At 33.9% G+C, this 21950-nt stretch overlaps 1 protein-coding gene across 8 annotated transcripts in view; it reads left to right on the top strand.

Annotated features, from left to right (window-relative positions):
• Positions 1–21950, top strand: part of si:dkey-17m8.1 — a 29121-nt gene continuing 7171 nt past the window's right edge. For 2 of the 8 annotated variants that reach the window (XR_015511205.1, XM_087286843.1), the window contains exons 1-19: positions 1–135; positions 755–1175; positions 1466–1660; positions 1757–1877; positions 2026–2096; positions 2188–2255; positions 5292–5364; positions 5460–5623; positions 6261–6520; positions 7631–7688; positions 7830–7982; positions 9930–9972; positions 10119–10246; positions 10434–10487; positions 14611–14751; positions 15570–15696; positions 16698–16781; positions 17451–17498; positions 19304–19445. Coding sequence is in view for 5 of the 8 variants with exons in the window: in XM_087286843.1 (XP_087142969.1) it covers positions 1080–1175; positions 1466–1660; positions 1757–1877; positions 2026–2096; positions 2188–2255; positions 5292–5364; positions 5460–5623; positions 6261–6520; positions 7631–7688; positions 7830–7982; positions 9930–9972; positions 10119–10246; positions 10434–10487; positions 14611–14751; positions 15570–15696; positions 16698–16781; positions 17451–17498; positions 19304–19445 (2026 nt within the window). In the remaining 3 variants the exon portion in view is untranslated. Of the gene's footprint in view, positions 136–697; positions 1176–1465; positions 1661–1756; positions 1878–2025; positions 2097–2187; positions 2256–5291; positions 5365–5459; positions 5624–6260; positions 6521–7630; positions 7689–7829; positions 7983–9929; positions 9974–10118; positions 10247–10433; positions 10488–14610; positions 14752–15569; positions 15697–16694; positions 16782–17450; positions 17499–19303; positions 19446–21950 lie in introns of all 8 variants that reach the window. The other 6 variants (XR_015511204.1, XM_087286842.1, XR_015511203.1 and 3 more) reach the window with 4 other exon arrangements.

Here is a 21950-nt window from a genome sequence, read left to right as displayed (position 1 = left end):
ACCACGCCTCCTTTTTTAACCTGGTTTAAAGCGTCTATGGTTTAAAGTAATTGATATCGTTTTCAAAGCGAAGGACTTGTATTTAATCAAAATAGACACATAGATGGGATTTCCAAGCCAAAGTAAAATGTAAAGGTGAGCTGTTAAAGTAGTTATATTCGTCTTGTGGTTTAAGGTTTGCCGTTAAAAGCCAGTGTCAGTAGACGTTCAAGGTGTTTGCCGACGTCACTCAGTTTTTTTGACATTCTGACTAATATAATTGTTTATTCTTGTGTTTTCTATTTAAATTCTGTACATTTATACTCTCATTTGGGTCTCAGAGCTTTTTTGTGTTTTTCTGTGTTTGTGTTTATGGGTTTCAAAAGAGTGTTTTTGTGAATATCATGACAGTTCTTGCTACAAAATACAAAAACATGATATTTTTTATTATTGACAGAATTCTCTCTGTGTGTGGATGTGTGTGTGTGTTTGTGTTAATCAAGGAGTAAATGTATTGCTAAAATATTTTAGATTGTGCAAGTAGTTTAACTGTTTTGTTTAAATAAATGTCCTATCCTGTGACATGTTGAATAAAAATTATTAAATACTTTATAGTCTTGCGATCAGTATGGCGTAATAAGATGCATGTATAATAAGTTGTTTAAAGTGGTTTAGATGCATGTTAAAACTCAACTACTCTTTTATTTTTTTTCCTCAGAATGGACATCAGAACAACTCCAGACATTAACAGTGCTGACTAACTTTGATTTGTCAGTTTATTTTTTCAGAATGAACGTGAGACAAAAATCTGGAAGCATGAAAGAGTGGGAATCAACTGGAAATAGATTTCAGCTAATTCACATGGCTTTGTTTTTGAGGTAGCTGTTTACAAGAACAGGAAGAGATGCTTATTAGACACTGTCACTAACACAGTATTGCTATTTTCACACTTTTGGTATACATTAAAACCATTTTAAGGTTGTGAAAAAAGGAAGTGGTTTGGGTTAAGTAGTCAGAACAACTGCAAAACTGGGGTGTAGATTCAGATCACAGGGATAATAAATATTGTAAGCCAACCAGAGTGTGAACATCTTTGAAAAATGGATTGTGGTGAAAGTTTTTGTGGAAGTGGAGAGCTGGAGCTGGATCCAGATATTGTGAGCGAGGAGGCGGGGAAGCTGTATTCGGAGTTACAGGTAACTAATCAGAGAGCAAACTCTTACATGCACAACTAATCAAGATTATTGTATTTTTTTTATAATCCCCTCACTACAGCACACAAGTTGATGTTTTGCTATATAAGTTTTTATATGGGACGTCAACCATATATATATTTTTTTCTTTTACAATCAAAAGACATGATGCGCTTTCTGTGATAAATAAGATTATAAAATAAGATAAAATAAGAATATTCAGTTTGTTGAAGAACAACACCAATCCATTCACTAAGGAAACAAATAAAATTCAACCTGTTTTTTCATTTTAGTCAGTGGTGGAGACTCATGGAGCTGATGTGGTGGAGTCTTTGCTGCCCATCCTTGTCTGGGTTCTGGAAGGGCTGGCGAGCTGCAGGGCTCAGCTGAGAGAAAGAGAGGAAACATCGGAGAAAGAGAAAGGGGAAAGGGAAGAACTGCTGGATAGGTATCAGAGTGAAAAAACACTGAGGAGACAAAGCCAGGAGGTGAGAGAACCTGTGTGATTAAAATGAAACTTTTTTTGTTTGTTTATTTATATATATATATGTTGATTATGAAAATTTTTATATACATGTTATCAGCGCTATCTGGAGCTGGACGACCAGTTTGAGCAAGAAAGGAGAGCAATGCGTTCAAGAGAAAATGAGAGAGAAAAGAGAGAAAGAGAACTGGAGAAAAAAGCCAGAGAACAAGCCGATCAGTGTGAGTCTCTCCAAAAAAAAAAAACTTTAGCCCTACCTCAAAGTTTTTCCCTGACTGTTGTACTAATTGTCATGATGTATATAAACATATATTTTAAACGTAATTGAGGACATTTGTTTGACCATGGCATTTAATTTGTTTTCTTTAGTGATGGCTTTGGAAGAACAGAAATCAAATCTGAGCCGAGAACTAAACTCACTCAAACACACACACAACAAGGTCCATGACTACTAAAATCTGTGCATTTGTTTTAGTTTTAGATTTTGTGTATTTATAATTTTTTTTTTCAATTCTCTCTTATAAAATCTAGTTAGTACTGACACATCGAGATCTGCTTGAGAAGAAAAAGGAGTGGGAGAGTGAAGCCTCTGCTTTCAGGTAACATAATGTACATATATTGGTATTGTTGGTTTACAAGGGCTCTCCACAGGTGTAATGTGTTTTACACAGTAAAATACTTTTTATATGGCCTTACTTAACTCTTAACTTGTAGCAAATTTTAGATGTAAATAACCTGTTAAGTATGATTTAAAATAAAATAGTTAGTAAAGGACACCATCGTAAGTAACCTAATAGAGTACAAATAGGTTGCACTCATGTCATTATACTAATTTCTGTCTTTGTAAACCACTAAAACCACTATACACATTACTCATTTTGTTTTCACTTTAAAGGTGCTGTATGCAAGTTTATGACTATTCTGAAGCATATTAATAACTTAATAGGTGTGCAGATATTTAAGAAAGCTAAGTGAACATACTTGTCTATCTGAAAACAATGCTAAAGTCAATCATTCTCTTTTGATAATGTGCATTCCCTGCAGGTTTTTTTTTTTTTTTTTTTTGTGGTATTCGTAATCTACCCTTTTCCAGTTTACCCAATTATATTTCAGTAACCTTTGGTTGCCTTGGTGAAAAACAGTGTGTTTCATTTTAGTCTTGAAGCCTGAATCAGTGTGTAGGCTTGGCCAAAAATGCCGAAAGACAGCAGCAGCCTTTAAAATGAGGCACAGGTTCATTCTAAAAATCCACATGAGGTGGTTTTTAATTCACAAATAATATAAATATTATTGATATAAACATTAGCTGAGCAAGTTACATTGTAACACCATGTCCTAACAACAAACGCCATGACACAGCAGAAATATTTAAATATCAGAGCCAGAATTTAAAAAGCTAAATAGAGTGCACTGCACTCCAATAAAATGTTTTAGAATCTAATTAATACATATAAACCTCCCCAAAATTATTAAAAGTTTATGCTTATTGATAGATATTTGTTGGTTTGCACAAGGGCTAAGGCCAAACGCAAGGGCCGAACTTTTACCCGAATAATTATTCAATTGGCGTCTTTCCAAATAGTGTGAGCAAGACATTAAAAATAAATTTAGTTCAGTCAAAAAATGTCCGCTATAGTTATGAAGTGACGTGTGTCTATTCAAAACAGCATGAGCTGCAGATGAAGGCTGCGCAGAGCGAGACTCATCTGACATTAAGCAGCCGAAAACATTTGCATACTTAATCGTAAAGGCTTCTCAGAGCTGCGTTTCTGTTGCACTAAATGAAACTGCTGCAACTAAACAAAGTTATGCCAGTTATGTTTAGAAGTTGTGAGCTTATATGCCAATGCTAATACACATGCACACTGAATTAAATATAGCAATTCACATATTAGGTCTTTTGTTTTTTACGTCAAGTTTGTTATTTGTAGTGTAAGAATATACCAATATGTGTGCGCAAGTGGAGCGATGTATTCGCACCTTCCAGATGCATCAAGTAGAAAACATCAGAGTTGTGCGTGGCTTTCAGTGCAATCTAAGCAAAAGATATGTTCAACAAATTATTAAAATGATTATGCATGTATGAACGCAGATTATAATAACAGTTTATTTACATACCTAATTTAAATCTTAAGTTTACATTAGACGTAATAACCATGAAACCATGATTATTCTTCAGACTATATAATCGTACAACTAAAATTTATAATTGTTGTATCCACAATTGTTATGCAGTATGAATGTTTCTGAATGTAGAAGACTTAAGCACTGCTTTTGTTGTGCTTTGAAATAAAATATTTGAATGTGTGTGTGAAAAAAGCCTATTGTACAATGCACTGATATTATGTTGTTTTTAAAATACAATGTGTATTAACATTTTAATGTGTAAAAAATCTTAAGGAGTTTTTCAGTGCTGGGTTGCAGCTGGAAGGGCATCCGCTGCGTAAAACATATGCTGGATAAGATTGCGGTTCATTCCACTGTGGTGACTCCAGATTAATAAAGGGACTAAGCCGGAAAGAAAATGAATAAATGAATGTCTTGGGGAGCAAAAATACTATGGGCTTTTATATGCTGTTGTGTCGTCAATCAGATTGCAAGTCATATCTCTCCGGCCCCTCATTTGGGATGCTTTTCATGAACTGGCCCCCATGACAAACTAATTAAATAGCCCTGGTTTACACTGTCTGCTGCTGCTTTCATTTTGGAAATTCTTGTCATGTAAAATGGTTTTCAAACTCGCATTGCTAGCATTTAAAACTGAATAAAGCACATAATCATCACCTGAGGTGATCATTGTTTTTTTATGCTGTTGTTCAGCCATGAGAAATAAGCCTAGAAACCATTTCTAAAATAGACATTCAGGTGATAGTTATTATATAAACTTCTTTTAACAAAGAAGAGATTCCTTTTATTGCATCATCACATGTAGTTATGATGTAGATTAGATAGTCAGGCACACATACTTTTGTTGGTGGCCTCAATCTGTCAATCTGCATTTGCCTGGAGTTGTCTGAGGAGGGGTCAGGTGAAAAAGTGCAATACCTAGATCAACCACTGGATGTCAATTTTACATACTGCACCTTTATGTGATATGATAAGTAACAACTTTTTTTTTTTTGTCTTTACTCCGTTTATTTACCCTCAAGTGGTTTCAAATAAGTTTCCTAATTCTGTTGATCAGAAAAGAAGATACTGTGAAGAAAGTGTCAAAATACACACACTGTACCCTGTACCCACTAATTTGTACAGTTTTTGTTTTTATAATGGATGCCAAAGATTACAGGTTTTCAGCTTTTTTCAGAAAATCTTGTTTGATGTTTAACAGAAGAAAGAAACTCAAGGTTTATAACCACTTGAGGTAGAGCAAATAGTAAGTGAATTTTTATTTGTGGTGAACTAGGGTCTGAGAGTAACGCAATTTCGATTCTCTGTATGTCTTGTACATGTGGCTGAATTGACAATAAAGCTGACTTTGACTTTGACTAACTGTTTAAGGAATAATGGAATCTCACATTGTGGTACATAATTCTCACTTAACGTTACTCATAAAACAATTAGTTTAATCCATGCTTTAATTGGGAGAAGAAAAAAACTAAGTTATGCTATGTTTTAGAAATTCAGTTTGTTTGCAGGAATCATGTGCACAGCAAATACTCAGAAGCAGTTTCTAACCAAGGTCAAACTGAAACCTCCAGCTCTGAAGAGGTGAATTGAGTTGGAATACACCCTTTTCAAACATTTCTGTTTAAAAATATATAAAAAGATCACAAAATAAAAGTCTCATCCCTATCTTTCTGCAGCATTGTCCTGAAGCTGGCAGTGTCAATGACTCCACATCTACTACTATTACCAATGACAACAAAGTGACTGATGCTGAGGTTAATCATAATAATGAGTCTTTTATCAGTGAAATCATAAGCTCCACCCCTGAGTTGGCCCATTTGAAGAAATGTGTTGAAACAAGGTACAGTAAACAGAGAAACAGTATTGTATTGTATACTTTTAAATTTTTTTTTTTTTTTTTTTTTACATACATTGTTTACACTTTATATTAACAGTTCTGAATAAAATATCCAAATTTTCTAAAGAATATTAAGAAACAGGTTCAGCATTGATTATATTGATTTTTGAACACAAGGTCAGCCTTCTACAATGTTTTCAAATGAATAAATTACATTTGAAAATATATAATTTTGGGAGATTGGGAAATGGCTATATTACAATGCAATGTTATTGCATCATATTACTTTTTTTAAATTAACTTTAATAAATCAAACAAATGTACAAAAGTACTCTTTGTAAACATGAAACCTTTTTAATCAACATTAAAAAAAGCTTAGGTAATATTTTTGTCAATTTGTCAGTCTAGCTGTTTTTCATACTGTAAAGGTGCTTTAGGAATTTATAATATAAAATTTATTATATATATATATATATATATATATATATATATATATATATATATATATATGTATTGTACTTGCATATTTTTGACTCTCTATGGCATGAAATAAACTAAATAAATATATAATTTATTTCATTGCATTTACCATATAACCCAACATTCTCATACGATCTGCTCATTTGTCTTTACTGTCCAGTACCCCTGTTTGCTTGAAGACGATGACTTCTGAAATAAACTCCAGTTTGTTTGATGAGATTAAACAAGACCCGGAAGATAAAAATGAGGAAGATGGAGATCAGAAGCTAAAAGTTGGGGAAAAAACTAAAGTGGAAACCATGGAAAATGACTCTGATTGTTTGGAGTTTCAGTTAAGGAATACAGACTCGGTGTTTTCTGAGTTGTCAGAACTCAGCAGGGACTATGTGGAAAATGTTGACAAGGGGGCCAGCGTAAGAGGTACAAGTATGATCATGTGTTCAATCTGTACTGTGTGCAATGAAATAATAGATATGAAAACCTAATTATACCCCAAACAAAAAAAAATTCAAATCAAGCTGTGTTACTTAAGGCTGTAGCATCCAAGAAATTATCTTTGTTTGGTAACATTAAGATTCTATTCGCAAAATTTATATAACTACATAAGTTAACTTAATACAGTTAAAGGCAGAATTATTAGTCCTCCAATAGGTGTTTAAGAGAGAGATTAACATATTTTAACATCTTGTTTCTAATAATTCATTGATTTTTGTCTTTGCCGTGATGAAAGTTTGTAATATTTTACAAAATAAATAGTAAAAATACTATTATTGAGTTTAAAGTGCAATTTAAAGGCTTAACTAGGTTAATTATGGTTAACAACTGGACAACAGTGATTTTGTTCTATATTTCTTTTTTTAATCCAGCCATACTAAAAATATATATTCTATATAGTTGGAAATACTGTGAAATCTTTTTAATATTAACAGTTTAGTATCATTTTGGCAGTATTTAAAAAAATACAATTTTAACAGAAGGGCTGATAATTGTTTTTAACTGTATGTACTGAAACGAAGTACATCTTAATAATTTCTTCTTGGAATGAAGAATGAATAGTTGATTATTAATGATTAATAAGTACTGTAACAAATTTGCGTTCAGTGTTAGTTAATGCATTAGCTTGTGGTAACGAATAGGAGTTTATTGTATATTAACCCTTTTTTGGATACTAAAACAGCTATTACTGTGCTCTCTGCTGTAACAGATCTAGTTAAATATATCATTGTAACATAAATATTTTGTTAAACTAACCTGTGTATTTGACTGTTGCCCCAATTTTCAAATGTGTAGTTTATTTTAACTCAAGTCAATTGATCTTGACTTGAGTTATCTTTATTTTGGATACCCTGGAAATAATTATTATAATGTATGGTTAGTTGGTCTTTATGGCAAAAACTTTACATTATGCCTAACATAATTTGGATAATTCTCATTATTAAGTAGACCTTCACACATCAGCTTGGTGTGTGTAGTAACTGAGAACTTGTGCATGTGTGTGGTTAAATCTTTGTGGCTTTGTTTTATTCGCAGATAGCTCAGACCAGTTTGAGCAGATTCTTTCTCAGTATGAGGAACTAAAATGCAGCCAGTAAGATCAAGTGCAGTTGTTTTTTATGCATCAATGTTTATGGTCAAATTTGTGCTGGACACATGAACAACCCATTTGTCTCTGTCCTCTATCACATGTTTTTTTAATGTCTCTATGCCTTTGCATTTGTCTCCATGTTAGTGAAATGGTGGATACTGCTCGCAAGGCCCTTATATCCCGTGTTGAGGAGCTGACCAATGAGAGATCAGCCCTGAATTTGGAACTTGTTTCTTGCCGTGAAACAATCACCCGATTTGAAGGGAAAATTAAGGAAATGGAAGAGGAAAGCAAAAGGTATTTCTGATTTTAATGTAACACTCATTGTTTATTCACACTTTTTCAGCAGTTTCCCAGACACTTGGTTTGCTTTCACACCTCTATATCAGTTGTTTTGTTCTAAAACAGGGATTACAATTTTTTGTGTTTTATTCTTGGTGTGGATCGGCTTCACACCAGAAACTTAATTTAATTGATGGTAAGCAATAAGAAATTGTAGACATTTAAAAGCCTTTTTGTTTTCATTCACATTTCATTTGTAATTATGAGCTTACAGAACAACTTGGCTAAAATTCTGCATGTTTTATTTATAAACAGATAACAGAACGAATTTCATTCAAAAAATGAAGTGTCAGTGCAAATATAAACAAAACAACAATATAAAATACAAAAAAAAAAAACGATATTAATTTTAGAAAGACACTAGGAATTAAAAGGTGGTACACATTGTTTTCCTATATTTTTGAGCTACATAATTCATAACTCATAGCGGCACAGGGTGTGATCTTCTGCTGCTGTAGCCCATCTACCTTAAGGTTTGTCATGTCGTGCATTCAGAGATTCTCTTCTGCTTACCTCAGTTGTATGTGGTTATTTGAGTTACTGTTGCCTTGCCTCAGCTCGAACCAGTCTGGCCATTCTACACTTCTTCAGGTATCAACAAGACATTTGCACCCACAGAACTGCCACTCACTGGATACTTTCTCTTTTTCGGGCCATTCTCTATAAGCCCTATAGATGATTGTGCTTGAAAGAATAGAAATTATTAGAATGTTAGAATATTGTCTGTTTCTTGTGCCATATATCTGCTAAATCAAAAATTTTATATTACTTGTTAGCTTATTTCTTGAAGCCATATGTGGTTTAATGTAATTTCAGTCTAAATTATAAGTTGCGCATAACCAGCTAAGAAAATATCCTGAGTCACGTCCTTCTCATGTATTTGTTAATTTTTCTAAAAAAAAAAAAAAGAAAAGAAAATTATATATATATATATATATATATATATATATATATATATATATATATATATATATATATATATATATATATATATATATACATACAGTATAAACCCTTTATCTTACAATCACAGGAGCGTATACATTTATGAAGATAATTTTTTTCTTTATGTTTTGCAGTGAGTTTAATTAACCTACCTACTATAACTTCCTCTACTTTTAAAATTCAAGCTTGAAAATGATCTTGGAAAAAAGAATGACTACGCCAGCACTTATAGAGCTTTTACGACTCATTATTATAGTAAATAACGAAAAATTTACTTAGCTGATTACATTTGGCTGCGTCAGTTTCTAGAGATTTTTTTTAATAATGACCTTTTCAGTGCCACATTTGTGCTTTTTAACAACTCTGTCTGGGGAGTTGAATGGCAATTACATCATCATTAACCTGCAGGCTGCTCATGGGGCTGCGAGAAAATACATAAAAGGTAGAGCTAAGGTAAAGTAATGAATAGAGAGTGAGCCTTTGGTAAAAAAAATCATTAATTAAAAAAATAAATAATAATTGTGAATGCAGGCAGTTAGGGACACTGGCCCTTGTGGCCAAAAAACTGACCGGCCCAGAGGGAATTCTCCCGGTCCTACCGATTATCCAATCCACGCCTGTGAAGAAGAACTGAAGAGATGAAAAGTGAAGAAGAGGGTGTGAATTGGTCATGCCTTTCTTAAACGGTTTTGCTGAGGTGGCCAATGGGAACTTGCCTTCTAGCCAATCTTATGGCTCTTAGTTCAAGTGTGGCAATTTAAATTTTCTTGTTGAATAGTGCTCGTAGAGAAATGTGGGTTGCAGCAGAAAGGGCATCCAGCAGTAAAGCATAATCCAGAGTTGTTGGAGGTTCATTTTGATGTGCTGATGCCTGATAAAGCTTGGAATAAGCCAAAGGAAAGTGACTAATTAAAATGTACTGGTTCCAAACTTAAAAAAAAAACTTTTTCACAACAGGTTACAAAAAGAACTGGAGATGTTTCAATCAGAGAACCCCGATGTAAGTTAAAAGATTTTAGCAGCATGGCATGTTTTTAGTAATGTTCACATTTTCAGAAATATTACTGTAATGGAAACTCTACTTCTACTACCTTACAACAATGTTACAACAGTCCTTTTTTGCTCATTTTTTGTTGTTCTTTCCAGGCGTCTACACCGACCTCCCTCCGCCGATTCTCTCGTTCCGAAATGGCTCGAGTCGTTATGGAGAAAAACCAATATAAAGAGAGACTGTTTGAATTGCAGGAAGTTGTGCGGCGCTCCCAAACACTAAAGTTTGTTTAACTACTGTACCTCCTGTTAATTATTTAAGTAAATTGTTGATTTGTCAGTGAGAATTATATGCTGAGTGTAAGATTCATCCTCAGCAGTGTAATAATAAAATCAATACAAACTGTATTTGTACTCAAAACATGTCAAATGAATTGTATTTAATAATTTGTTTATTTTGTTGTCCTCTAGAGTTACAAAAGAAGAGCATCCCCCTGTGGAAGGGAAGGGTAGTGTCTGGAGCAGGTGAGGATAATGATTGAATCAAAAAGTATACTTGAGAAAAAGTACAACTTTAAATTACTTAAATTTTAAAAAGATAAAAGTACTAGATCAAAGGAGAGAGATAGAGATAAAATTCTTTAAAGGTGCCATATACTGCTTTGGTTCAAAAAGTTAAATTCATTCTTTCATTCATTTTCTTGTCGGCTTAGTCCCTTTATTAATCCAGGGTCACCACAGCGGAATAAACCTCCAACTTATCCAGCACGTTTTTACGCAGTGGATGCCCTTCCAGCCACAACCCATCTCTGGGAAACATCCACACACACACATACACTACGTCCAATTCAGCCTCCCCAATTCACCTGTACCGCATGTCTTTGGACTGTGGGGTAAACCGGAGCACCCGGAGGAAACCCACGCAAACGCAGGGAGAACATGCAAACTCCACACAGTAACACCAACTGAGCCGAGGTTCGAACCAGCAACCCAGCGACCTTCTTGCTGTGAGGCGACAGCACTACCTACTGCGACACTGCTTCGCCCCAAATAATTCACATTATTCTCTGATATCTAGATAGTAGGTATTTGGCCTAGATAAATCCAAAAAATCTCCAGAAATGGTTTTATATGCTCATTTATTACTTGGTAAAAAAACCCTACAATCAGGAGGTCCATAATTGACCATATTTGCATTAATTGTGAATGTTATTGAGTTCCAGTGCAACACTGACAGAGAGACAGACAGACACACTTATACATAGCATAATATACAGTGTGCTGAACATGCTAAGGAAGTTGATGCCTAGTTAAATCTTTTTAACTTAATAGGTGAAGATTTATTTTATTTGTTAAATGGAGAGAGTGAGTTATTTAATATGAACCCATCAGAGTAATGTTAACGTATTTGTTCATGTGACCCGTAAGGGTCCCACATACATAGTAAGTTAATTTAAATAAAAAGAAATATTGATATTTGTCCCACTAGGAACTGTTGTGGCTTATAAAATGCCTCAGGCTTCCAATTACATATAGAGCGACATATAAAGCTGCGATCATACTGGGCTTTTCCTCCCATAGACTTCCATTCATACACACGCAAATGCGTCAGACCGGAAACGCAGGGTCATTCGTCAAGTTTCGCAGGTTGCTGAGGTGCAAAAATCAAGCTTGGTGAACTCTGACCTGTTAAATCACTCGCTTTTTAAAATGTCTAATCATCTTGTTTAATCGCGCCCCTTTTTGCAGAGCCGTACAACATAATTTTGCAAACTCAAACTCTAGTGTGACCGCAGCTTTAGTCTGTGTTCTTCTGGTGACATGGCTGCTTATTAGGTCCAGATGAATAACCTAAAGTACATGCAAATGATGAGGACATGACCTATGAGTTACAGTCTGCTTTGTGTTCTGATTGGCCTTTTGTCCACTGGGGATTTACACTCTTGCAATTTACATGAGAGCGAGGCCATTTCCATATTCTGATCTCTTATTATTCAACTATGTCAAGGTAAACCCAGATTTTCTTCACAGGGCATCTTTTAAAAATATATTTTTGAAACATTTTGTCCATTTTTCCTATGTGGATTGTTCAGATTACTAGATTTCATTATTGACATCTATACTATGAATTTCAGACTTTCAGTTTTGTTTACACCGATCCTGGGTTGGGTTTGGACCAAATGGCTTCAATCACTCTTTGTCACCATAGTATTTCCTGCTGCATGGCTAATTAAGGCAGGTTATGTTCTGGATTAGAAATCACAAATCAAGATTCTACCAACTAGCTGTTAGCAAAGTGACACAGTTGTGATGCAAGAGAGACTTTCCTTCAGTTTCCCTTGATCCACATTAAAGGTCATTGGAAAAAAAATGCTTGTCATAAAATTCATACAATATTACAAAACTAAGTGAGTTTTTACTTAAAAGAAGCTAATTTAGCTGCCATTGGGATAAGCAAAATAATCGTGTTTTTACTCTCAGCAAAATTATTCAAATTATTATTATTATTCAAATTATTGTTATTATTATTATTCAAATTTTGGCATATTATTTCCTAAAACAAGACAATTTTTTTGCTTGGCTAGTATTATTCAAACTGTTTTCTTGTAGCTGCCCTCTTTCATTAACTATTTTGAATTTAAGTTTATGGTTGGCGGCATGGTGCCAACACCATGGTTGTGGTTTGGTAAACTCGAAAATAATCCTTTAATCCTGAGATTGTTCATAGTAAAGGGCCCAGGCATTATTAACAGGTAATTTTTTGTACTCTTTATGGACTAATTTGTAGACTTTGGGAAATAACATATACCATTAAAATACCTAAAATGAAGGTATTGCCCCTGCTTGTTGAGAATGTATGATAATAGACATGGCAAATTTTCTCCATTAGTGATTTATGTATGAAGAAATAATTATATCAATTGTACTAGAGTCGGCGGCATGTGGGCTCAGTGGTTAGCACTGTCACATCACAGCAAGAAGGTCACTGGAGCACACGGAGGAAACCCACGCGAACACTGGGAGACCATGCAAACTTCACACAGAAATGCCAACTGATCCAGCCAGGGTTCAAACCAGCAACCTTCTTGCCTTATGCCACAGGATTAAAAAACGTTTTAATTCTGTTGCATATAGCAAATCCTGTCTTGCTGCCAGCAAATCGTTGCATTGCTGGTCATGATTTCAAGGATTGATAGATCTGCCCTTCACAATAAACACAAGGGCACACGGTAATCTCATCCAGATATTTTAATCTGATTCACAAACTTGTTTGAAGAACCAATTTAGCTTGAGGTCTGTTATCATGATAAAAAATCAAGGATCTAAATTAAAATATTTTTATTTATTTATTTATTTATTTTATATTATTGGAAAGAAGTCATGAGTAGATTACAGAATAAAATCAAAATTACATTTTAATAAACACGTAACAATAAATCACAAGTTCAGAGAAACCCAGTTTAAGTGGTGTCTTACTTTTTTTTTTTCCAATTGCTTAAAATTTTCCAATGTGAAAAAAACATCAATGGTTCTTGCATGTTAAACACATTTGACTGCAATATTATTATATTTTATTTGCACAATATAACATATACTGTATATGTAAGTGTAACTGGTGCTTGAAATAAAAGTGAGGGGCTAAAAAGTACAGTCCCTTCTCCAGAAATATACTCAATATATATGCAAATGTACTTGTCATGTTATATTAAAAAATGTAAGGTTAAGTATGAACAATACAATCACTGTGCATAAACACATACATTTGCCTCCACACTCCATGGAGCACTCCAAGTGCTGGCCTGACAAGTGAAAGCTGTCCATTTATATTTACAAACTGGCAATGGTCTGTTAAGTAGGACTTAAACCATTGTAAAGCCTGTTCCTGGACACCTGTAAAATTTAAGCGATCTGAGGATGTCATGATCACTAGTGTCGAATGCAGCACTGAGGTCAAGTAAAACGAGATGCAGCCTCTGTCAGCAGCTAAAAGTAAATTGTTGGTTATTTTCACTAATGCGGTTTCTGTACTGTGATGAGGCCTAAAACCTGTCTAAAAGACTTAAAAACATTGTTCATCTGTAGAAATGAGCATAATTGGGCAGACACAACTTTTTCTAGTATTTTAGACATAAATGGAAGATTTGAAATAGACCTAAAGATAAAGAATTGTTTATAACTTTAAGAAGAGGTTCTCCTGCTTGAGGTAGCAACTCTTTCAATAATTTTCTTGAAATTGGGTCTAACATACATAAAGCTGGTTTAGACATATTAATAAGTTTATCTAACTCTTTGTATCCTATAGTTTTGACTTATACATTACGGCAAATTTATATCATCCAATTCACCTACACTGCATGTCTTTGGACTGTGGGGAATATCGTTGCACCCGGAGGAAACTCACGCAAACATGGGGAGAACATGCAAACTTCATACCTATTGTCGCCCTATTCAAATACAACTTATATTAAAATTGGAGTCTAAGTTAAATTGAGTCTACCATCACAATCTTATTTAATTTGTTTTGTTTTGTTCCGTTATATAACTTTTGTGTCATTGTAATTTGTTTTTGGCATTAAAATTGCCTTAGATATGGCATTAGAATGAACAAACAACTAACTCCTGTGCAAAACCTCTTTTTTCCACTTAGGTTTAATCGTTTTTTAGGTTTGACGAAGGGTCAGTTAGGTCCAGCCACAGCTTTAGCAGTAACCATGTCTTCCACACCAGCCCCTGCACAAGCTCCTGCAGGGTCTCCAAAGCATCTCTCAACAAAACCACCACAAACAGAGTGAGTCCTCATCAACGGATCATCTAAATGCTAGTTACCCATTTCATTATTTTATGCTTCTAAATTGTTTTTTTTGTACTTTTTTAAATTTATTTTCGTTAAATCATTGATGTTGTCTTCACAAAAAGTAAAACTATTTAAATATTTGTGATAGGTTTTTAGAAATGTAATTTTGTTTTAAATTTTGGTTTCAAATGGTGTGGAAAAACCATTCTGAAGAAATACACAACTTAGCAATGCATAAATTAGTAATGTTTATAATTTGAATGTAATTTTGAAAAACATCCTTTCTAATACACAATTTCTTGTTTTTGTGCTTTTCTTTCTGCATGTTGGTTGCATCATGTGATTAAAATTTTGCCTCACAATGTAGTTTTGAGTGTAAGTAAAATACCTGGTTAAGAAAAATATGTAATATAATCAAACCTCGCTAAGATTTTTAGTTTTTTAAAAGTCTTATGCTAAGCTCAAAAACATATCATAGCTAAAAGAATTTTTTAGCATCATTATTCCAGTATTCAAAATTAATTACAATATGCTGATGTTGCGCAAGAAATAGTTTTTCAATTATCAAAATGTTTAGTATTTTTGACTTTTTAAAATATTTTTTTCTGGATTTGTTGATTATAGTGCAATTAAATCCATGCTTGATGTATAGATAAATCTGCATTATCTTAAAAAAAAACTTTACTGGCCTCAAACTTGTACATGTTTTGTATTGGTGGGATTTAATACAACCTTTTTTACTTGTGTTTATGCGTTGATCCAGTTCTTTCACATGATTGATTACTTAATATTATTATTTTTTACTTGGTCAGGAATTCTTCATCACCCAGATTAAGAAAAAGAGAGTTGTACAGGGAAATTCGTTCTCATGTGTGGGGTACACTGGGTAAAAAACAGCTTCATGGCTGGAGCATGCCTCTTGCTATTACCAACATAAAGGTAAGCACCTTATTGTTACAGGTAGTATATACAGAGGTTGGACAATGAAACTGAAATGCCTGGTTTTAGACCACATTAAATGTATGGTGTAGGGCCTCCTTTTGTGGCCAATACAGCATCAATTCATCTTGGGAATGACAGATACAAATCCTGCACGGAGGTCAGAGGGATTTTTGAGACATTCTTCTTGCAGAATAATGGTCAGGTCACCTTGTGATGCTGGTGAAAAAAATGTCTACTGACTCGCCTCTAAAACAACCTCAAAGGTGGCTCAAAACATTTAGATCTGTTTAACTTTCATGTTCACTTTTATGTTAATCAAACCACTCTGTCACTAGTCTTGCTGTGTGTATTGGTGTATTATCAGCTTAATACTTGGCACCGCCTTCAGGATACAATGTTTAAACTGCTATTAGTCTAATTAAACCTTCTCACTCTGCTCTTATTGGTGGAATGTGCAATCATGGAAGATTGTACACGAGGCTAGTCAAATTTAGCCATGAATTCTCCAACACTAAAGCTGTGGTCACACTAGAGTTCGAGCATGCGATATTCTGTTGTGCGGCGCTGCGAAAAGGGGTGGGATTAAACAAGATTATTAGACATTAAAAAAGCAAGCTAACCGAGGATCAAAACATGACCTCTCTGTACAGAAATTTTAAATATGGACCTCGCTTTTTAAATGTCTAATCATCTCGTTAAATCCCACCCCTTTTCGCAGCGCCGTAAGACAGAATTTTACAAGCTTAAACTCTAATGTGACCGCAGCTTAAATTGGCCAGTGTTTCAGTTTCATTTTCCAACCCCTGTATATCAACAGGTGTGCTAAAGTTTCTCTGTAACCTGCCCTCATTGTCTTAGTCTAATTACTAGATAAACAATGTGTGCAAATTTCTATGATGTATGAACTCTCTGTCATACTGCTTATCTAAAGTTTCTTAGAGGATTGACAGATTCATAAATTGTTTATGAATCATTGTTAAATTATTTGTGTAAAGCAGAATTTTGAGCCACTTCCTGAGCCCAAAGACGTGCCCATTCTCATCCAACTAAGACTGCTGGACCAGAGAGATGCTACAGCCAAGGTGGGGTTTGTTAAAATGATCAATTAAATTTAAAGATAAAATTTTTATTTTTGTTATTTTTAATATCTTTTATCTTTTCATGTTATTTAATATATATATATATATATATATATATATATATATATATATATATATATATATATATATATATATATATGTATGTATGTATATATATATATATATATATATATATATATATATATATATATATATATATATATATTATTGTTATTATTATTATTATTATTATACAACATTCACAGAATTTGTAGCTGTAATTTATTTGTTTATAAATAGACATTTTATAAAATATATTTATAATTAAATATATATTTTATTCAGTTTCAATCTCACTCATTCTTGTACTTTTACAATTGACAGGGCAACTTTTTTTTTCCTATTATGAATTTTATAATTGTTATTCTAGCCCTAATTAAGTTACTGGTTAAAAAATAAGTTTAAATAAAATTTAGCTTTTTTTACCTGCTCTAGTGTAAGTTAATTCAGGTTTTAATTTTAAGGAGCTTTATGTATAATTGTCATTATCTGCAATGTATTTTTTTTTTATTCTTGAAGTATTTACTTGAACCACAAAGAGGAAGTGATACACTTCAAGTTTCAGGGATTTATAGGATTTTACTTGATTTGTAAATGTTTAATCTTTTACAGCTCACATGTGCTGTTGCAGTTCCTCCAGAGATATCAGGAGAGCAGATGGTATGTTTAAAAAACCATCACAATCCTTAACTTTCAGACCAATTAACCTCTGTGATGAGGTTTTTATTTAAAAAACAAAAACACTTTTGCGGTACCAATTCTCACTACTTGCTTATTTGCAGAATATTAATAAAGCATTGTTTTAGTACTAATTTTTGACATCTCACTGTATGCTATGTTAGGGATAAGGTACATCCCGTAAGTTGTTATTGCAGAATAAAGCCTGACATGCTTATTGGCAGCCTGATGTTAAGAGGGGGGCTGTAGTATAAGACTGAAAGTCTTTAAGCAGAAGAAAATATGATCCTGGATGTACTTTATACTGCTAATTACATGACTACTTGCCACAAAACAATAATTAGGCGCAAAAAATTGTTCTGAGCTATAATAGTTTTTTATGTTTTCAGCTTACAAAAAACTGACAGAAACTAAAACAGCTTAAGGAGTATACACTAACTTGTGCATTATTTGGTCATAAGATTAATAATGCAAAGCTGACACAAATGAAACTGGCTGAATAAAGCATAGACTGACCTACATATTTTAATTCACAAGATGGCATTAACAGTTATTAAATGCAGCATAACAAACATGAATGAATGCAAGTATATAGATTGGAATGTATCGACTTATGGTCAAGGTGATTTGAAGTTCCAAGATGAGGCTGCATTATTTAGCAGTTGTTATCTTGGGATAACATACCTTGGAATGTCCCAACTGACCAATCAGAATTGAATATTCCAGACAGCCATTTAATAATTCCAGATAACAACCACTCAAACTAATAACATGGGACTATCTGGGTACTACAAATCAACTTGACCATTAGTGAATATATATAATATATAAATATATAACTGCTATATAACTGCTAAATATATATATATATATATATATATATATATATATATATATATATATATATATATATATATATATATATATATATATATATATATATATATATATATATATATATATATAACTGCTAATCAAACCATGATAGGATTTAAAATGCATCTTATGAACCGAAAAAATGTCCACAGACAACCTAATAACACTAGATCATGTCATTCACCATTGAGAAGTCGTTATAGTATTTTATAATATTACAACTCCAACCATAAAAACCTGTTGAAAACAATGTTATATCTAGCACATTTTCAGTTGTGTAGCAAGCAAAACTTGTCATAACGTGTAATATTTCATGCATGGATCATTTCCACAATAGTGTACTTGGATCTGCTGACATCACTATAGAGATAAGCACTTTGTCCAACGAAAGCATACTGCCAGTTATAGCTGGATCGGTAGAAGAGCGCTATTTTCTTATTTATTCATCTTGTTATTCAACTTTATAAATATCAGGAAAAAATGAATACTAAAAACCTACACTTACATAAAAATATACACTTACATTACCAAGACAATGGCTGAATCTTAAACATTTAATTTTGACTGTGCTCCCTGCACTTGAGCAGGCCTGATGAAAATTAAAAGTCTCAATCAATATAGCCCATTAGATGTTTATTTCAGGCAAAAGTTATAGTTAATATTTGTTAATGCTGAAAACTGGTCTTCAAACTAAATTTAAAGCAAGAAAACAAGCATGAAAAACATTACATATTACTCTTATTAAAATAATTTCCACTCAATTATATATTTCAAAGATAAACAAAACTGGAAATTTCTTGTAAAAAATGAACAGATACTTAAAATATCTAATAGTACAAAATGCATTGAACCACCATCTTCATCAAATTACCATGTTGCATCATTTCAACTTCATACACTTTCATCCTAAGTGTTCTGTGTGGGCTGTCACTGGACCTGCCTCCAGCAGCGATGTCACAGTGATTGACCCGGCCCGCTCCAATACTATACTGGATCAGTTCAGTCTTCCACCTACGTCCCCAGCATTATGCATCTGTGCTGTGCCCCCTACTGGTCAGTCTGAGCACTACAGCTATAGTGAAGCGTACACTGCTATTCAAATCAGAGCCTTCATTTATTAACAGTACATAGAAATATTTTATATTGTGTCCTATAATTAAAATTTAGAATGAAATTTATATATTTTGTCCTAAACATGAAACGTATGAAAAAAATGTGTTTATCAATATCAGCTTGTGGTACTTGCACTGTGTCCTATAAGGTTCTGGTCATATAATTAGAATATCTTCAAAATTTGTATTTATTTTACTAATTCAATTTAAAAAGTTAAATTTGTACAATGTATACTTTCTTTCCACACAGGCTGATATATATTTATTTTGTTTATCTCTTTTAACTTTATCTCTTTAACGTATCTCAGAAAAAATTATTATTTCATAAAACTAAAGAATTTTTAAAAATCTTGGCCAACTGAAAAGTATGAACATGAAAAATATGAGCATGTACAGCACTCAATACTTAGTTGGGGCTGCTTTTGCTTGAATTAATTTAGCAATGCAGCATGGCATAAAGGTGATCAGTCTATGGCACTGCTCGGGTGTAATAAGAGCACAGCTTGCTCTGATAGTGGCCCTCAGCTCTTCTGCATCATTGACTGTGGAAACTTTACTCGGGAGCTCAAGCAATGTGAATTGTGTGCCTCCCCTCTCTTTCTCCAGACGCTGGGACCCAGATTTCTAAAGGAAATGCAACATTTACTTTCATCACAGAACATAACTTTGGAGCACTCAGCAGCAGTCCAGTCTTTAGCCCAGACAAGATGGTTCTGACACTGTTGTTCAGGAGTGGCTTGACACAAGTAATGTCTATGAACAGCCAGACCTTTTGTGTCTTGCCTTCTTGTGCAAGATGTTAATGGTCACCTTTTGAACAACTGTTCAACTGTTTTGAACAACCATCTTCCCTATGAAGCTGCGGTCACACTGGGCTTTTCCTCCCATAGACTTCCATTCATATGCACACGAATGCATCAGACCGGAAACGCAGGGTCATGCATTAAGTTTCGCAGGTTGCTGGGGTGCAAAGTTCAAGCTTGGTGAACTCTGACCTGCAAAATTGCATCAATTGACTGCGTGAGACCAACCGAGGATCAAAACTCTCTGGACAGAAATTTAAAACATGGCTTTTTTAATGTCTAATAATCTTGTTTAATCCCGCCCCTTTTCGCAGCACTGCAGACAATATTTCGCAAACACAAACTCTAGTGTGACCGTAACTTGATTGTGTAGCCTACAGATGTAGACTGAGCAATTAAGTCTGTCTTTGCTGGTGTTTTGAATTAATTAGCTGATTAGAGTGTGGCATCACAGCTGTGTTTAATACTAAACATTTTCACAATGTTCTTATTTTCTGAGATACTCATTTTGGGGTTTTCATTAGTTGTCAGCAAAATCATCAACAATTAAAGAAATGAACTCTTGAAATATATCAGTACGTGTGGAATGAATGTATACAATATACCAGTTTCACTTCTTGAATGGAATTAGTAAAAAAGTTACCCTTGCTAGTCATCAAAACAGAATGGGAACACTGTGGTCATAAAGGTGTAAACATGGTCAGCAATGATACTCCGGTAGGTTGTGGCATTGACATGATGCTAAATTGGTACTAATAAGCTCATAGTCTGCCAAGAAAATATCCCGCACACCATTACACCACCACCACCAGCCTGAGGTGTTGATACAAGGCAGAATGGATCCATGCTTCCATGTTGTTGATGCCAAAATTCGGACCCTACAATCTGAATGTCGCAGCAGAAATCGAAACTCATCAGATCAGGCGAAGTTTTTTCAAACTGTGGGAATTGTAGCCTCAGTTTTCTGTTCTTAGCTGACAGGGGTAGCACCCTGTGTGGTCTTCTGCTGCTGTAGCTCATCCACCTTAAGGTTCGACGTGTTGTGCATTCAGAGATGCTCTTCTGCATACCTCTGTTGTAACGAGTGGATATTTGAGTTACTGTTGTCTTTCTATCAGCTCGAACCAGTCTGGCCATTTTTCTCTGACCTCTGGCTTCAACAAAGCATATACGCCCACAGAAGTGCCACTCACTGAATAGTTTCTTTTTTCGGACCACTCTCTGTAAACCCTAGAGATGGTTGTGCTTAAATATGCCTGTTGATCAGCAGTTTCTGAAATACTCAGACCAGCCTGTCTGCCACTAACAACCATTCCATGTTCAAATTCACTTAAATCACATTTCTTCCCCGTTCTGATGCTCTTTTTGAACTGTAGCAGATCATCTTGACCATGTCTACATGCCTAAATTCATTGAGTTGCTGCCATGTGATTGGAAATGTGTTAACAAGCAGGTGTACCTAATAAAGTGGCCGGTGTGTGTATAAATATAGTTTTTCATCCTGACTGAAATCATACATATAGCTATATATAGCTAATCTTTATACATGAAAAGTAGAACTGTGAACCAACAGTTCCAAAATCTTTTAGTCAGTGTGTGCTTTTAGTAATGTTGGTGAGGTTTAATATTTATTAATTTTATTA

Source organism: Danio rerio, chromosome 16, assembly GCF_052040795.2.
Source record: "Danio rerio strain M-AB ecotype USA chromosome 16, GRCz13ab, whole genome shotgun sequence".
Taxonomy (NCBI): Eukaryota; Metazoa; Chordata; class Actinopteri; order Cypriniformes; family Danionidae; genus Danio; species Danio rerio.
Note: the sequence above shows the minus strand (reverse complement) of the source record. Positions and strands in the feature narration are given on the sequence as shown.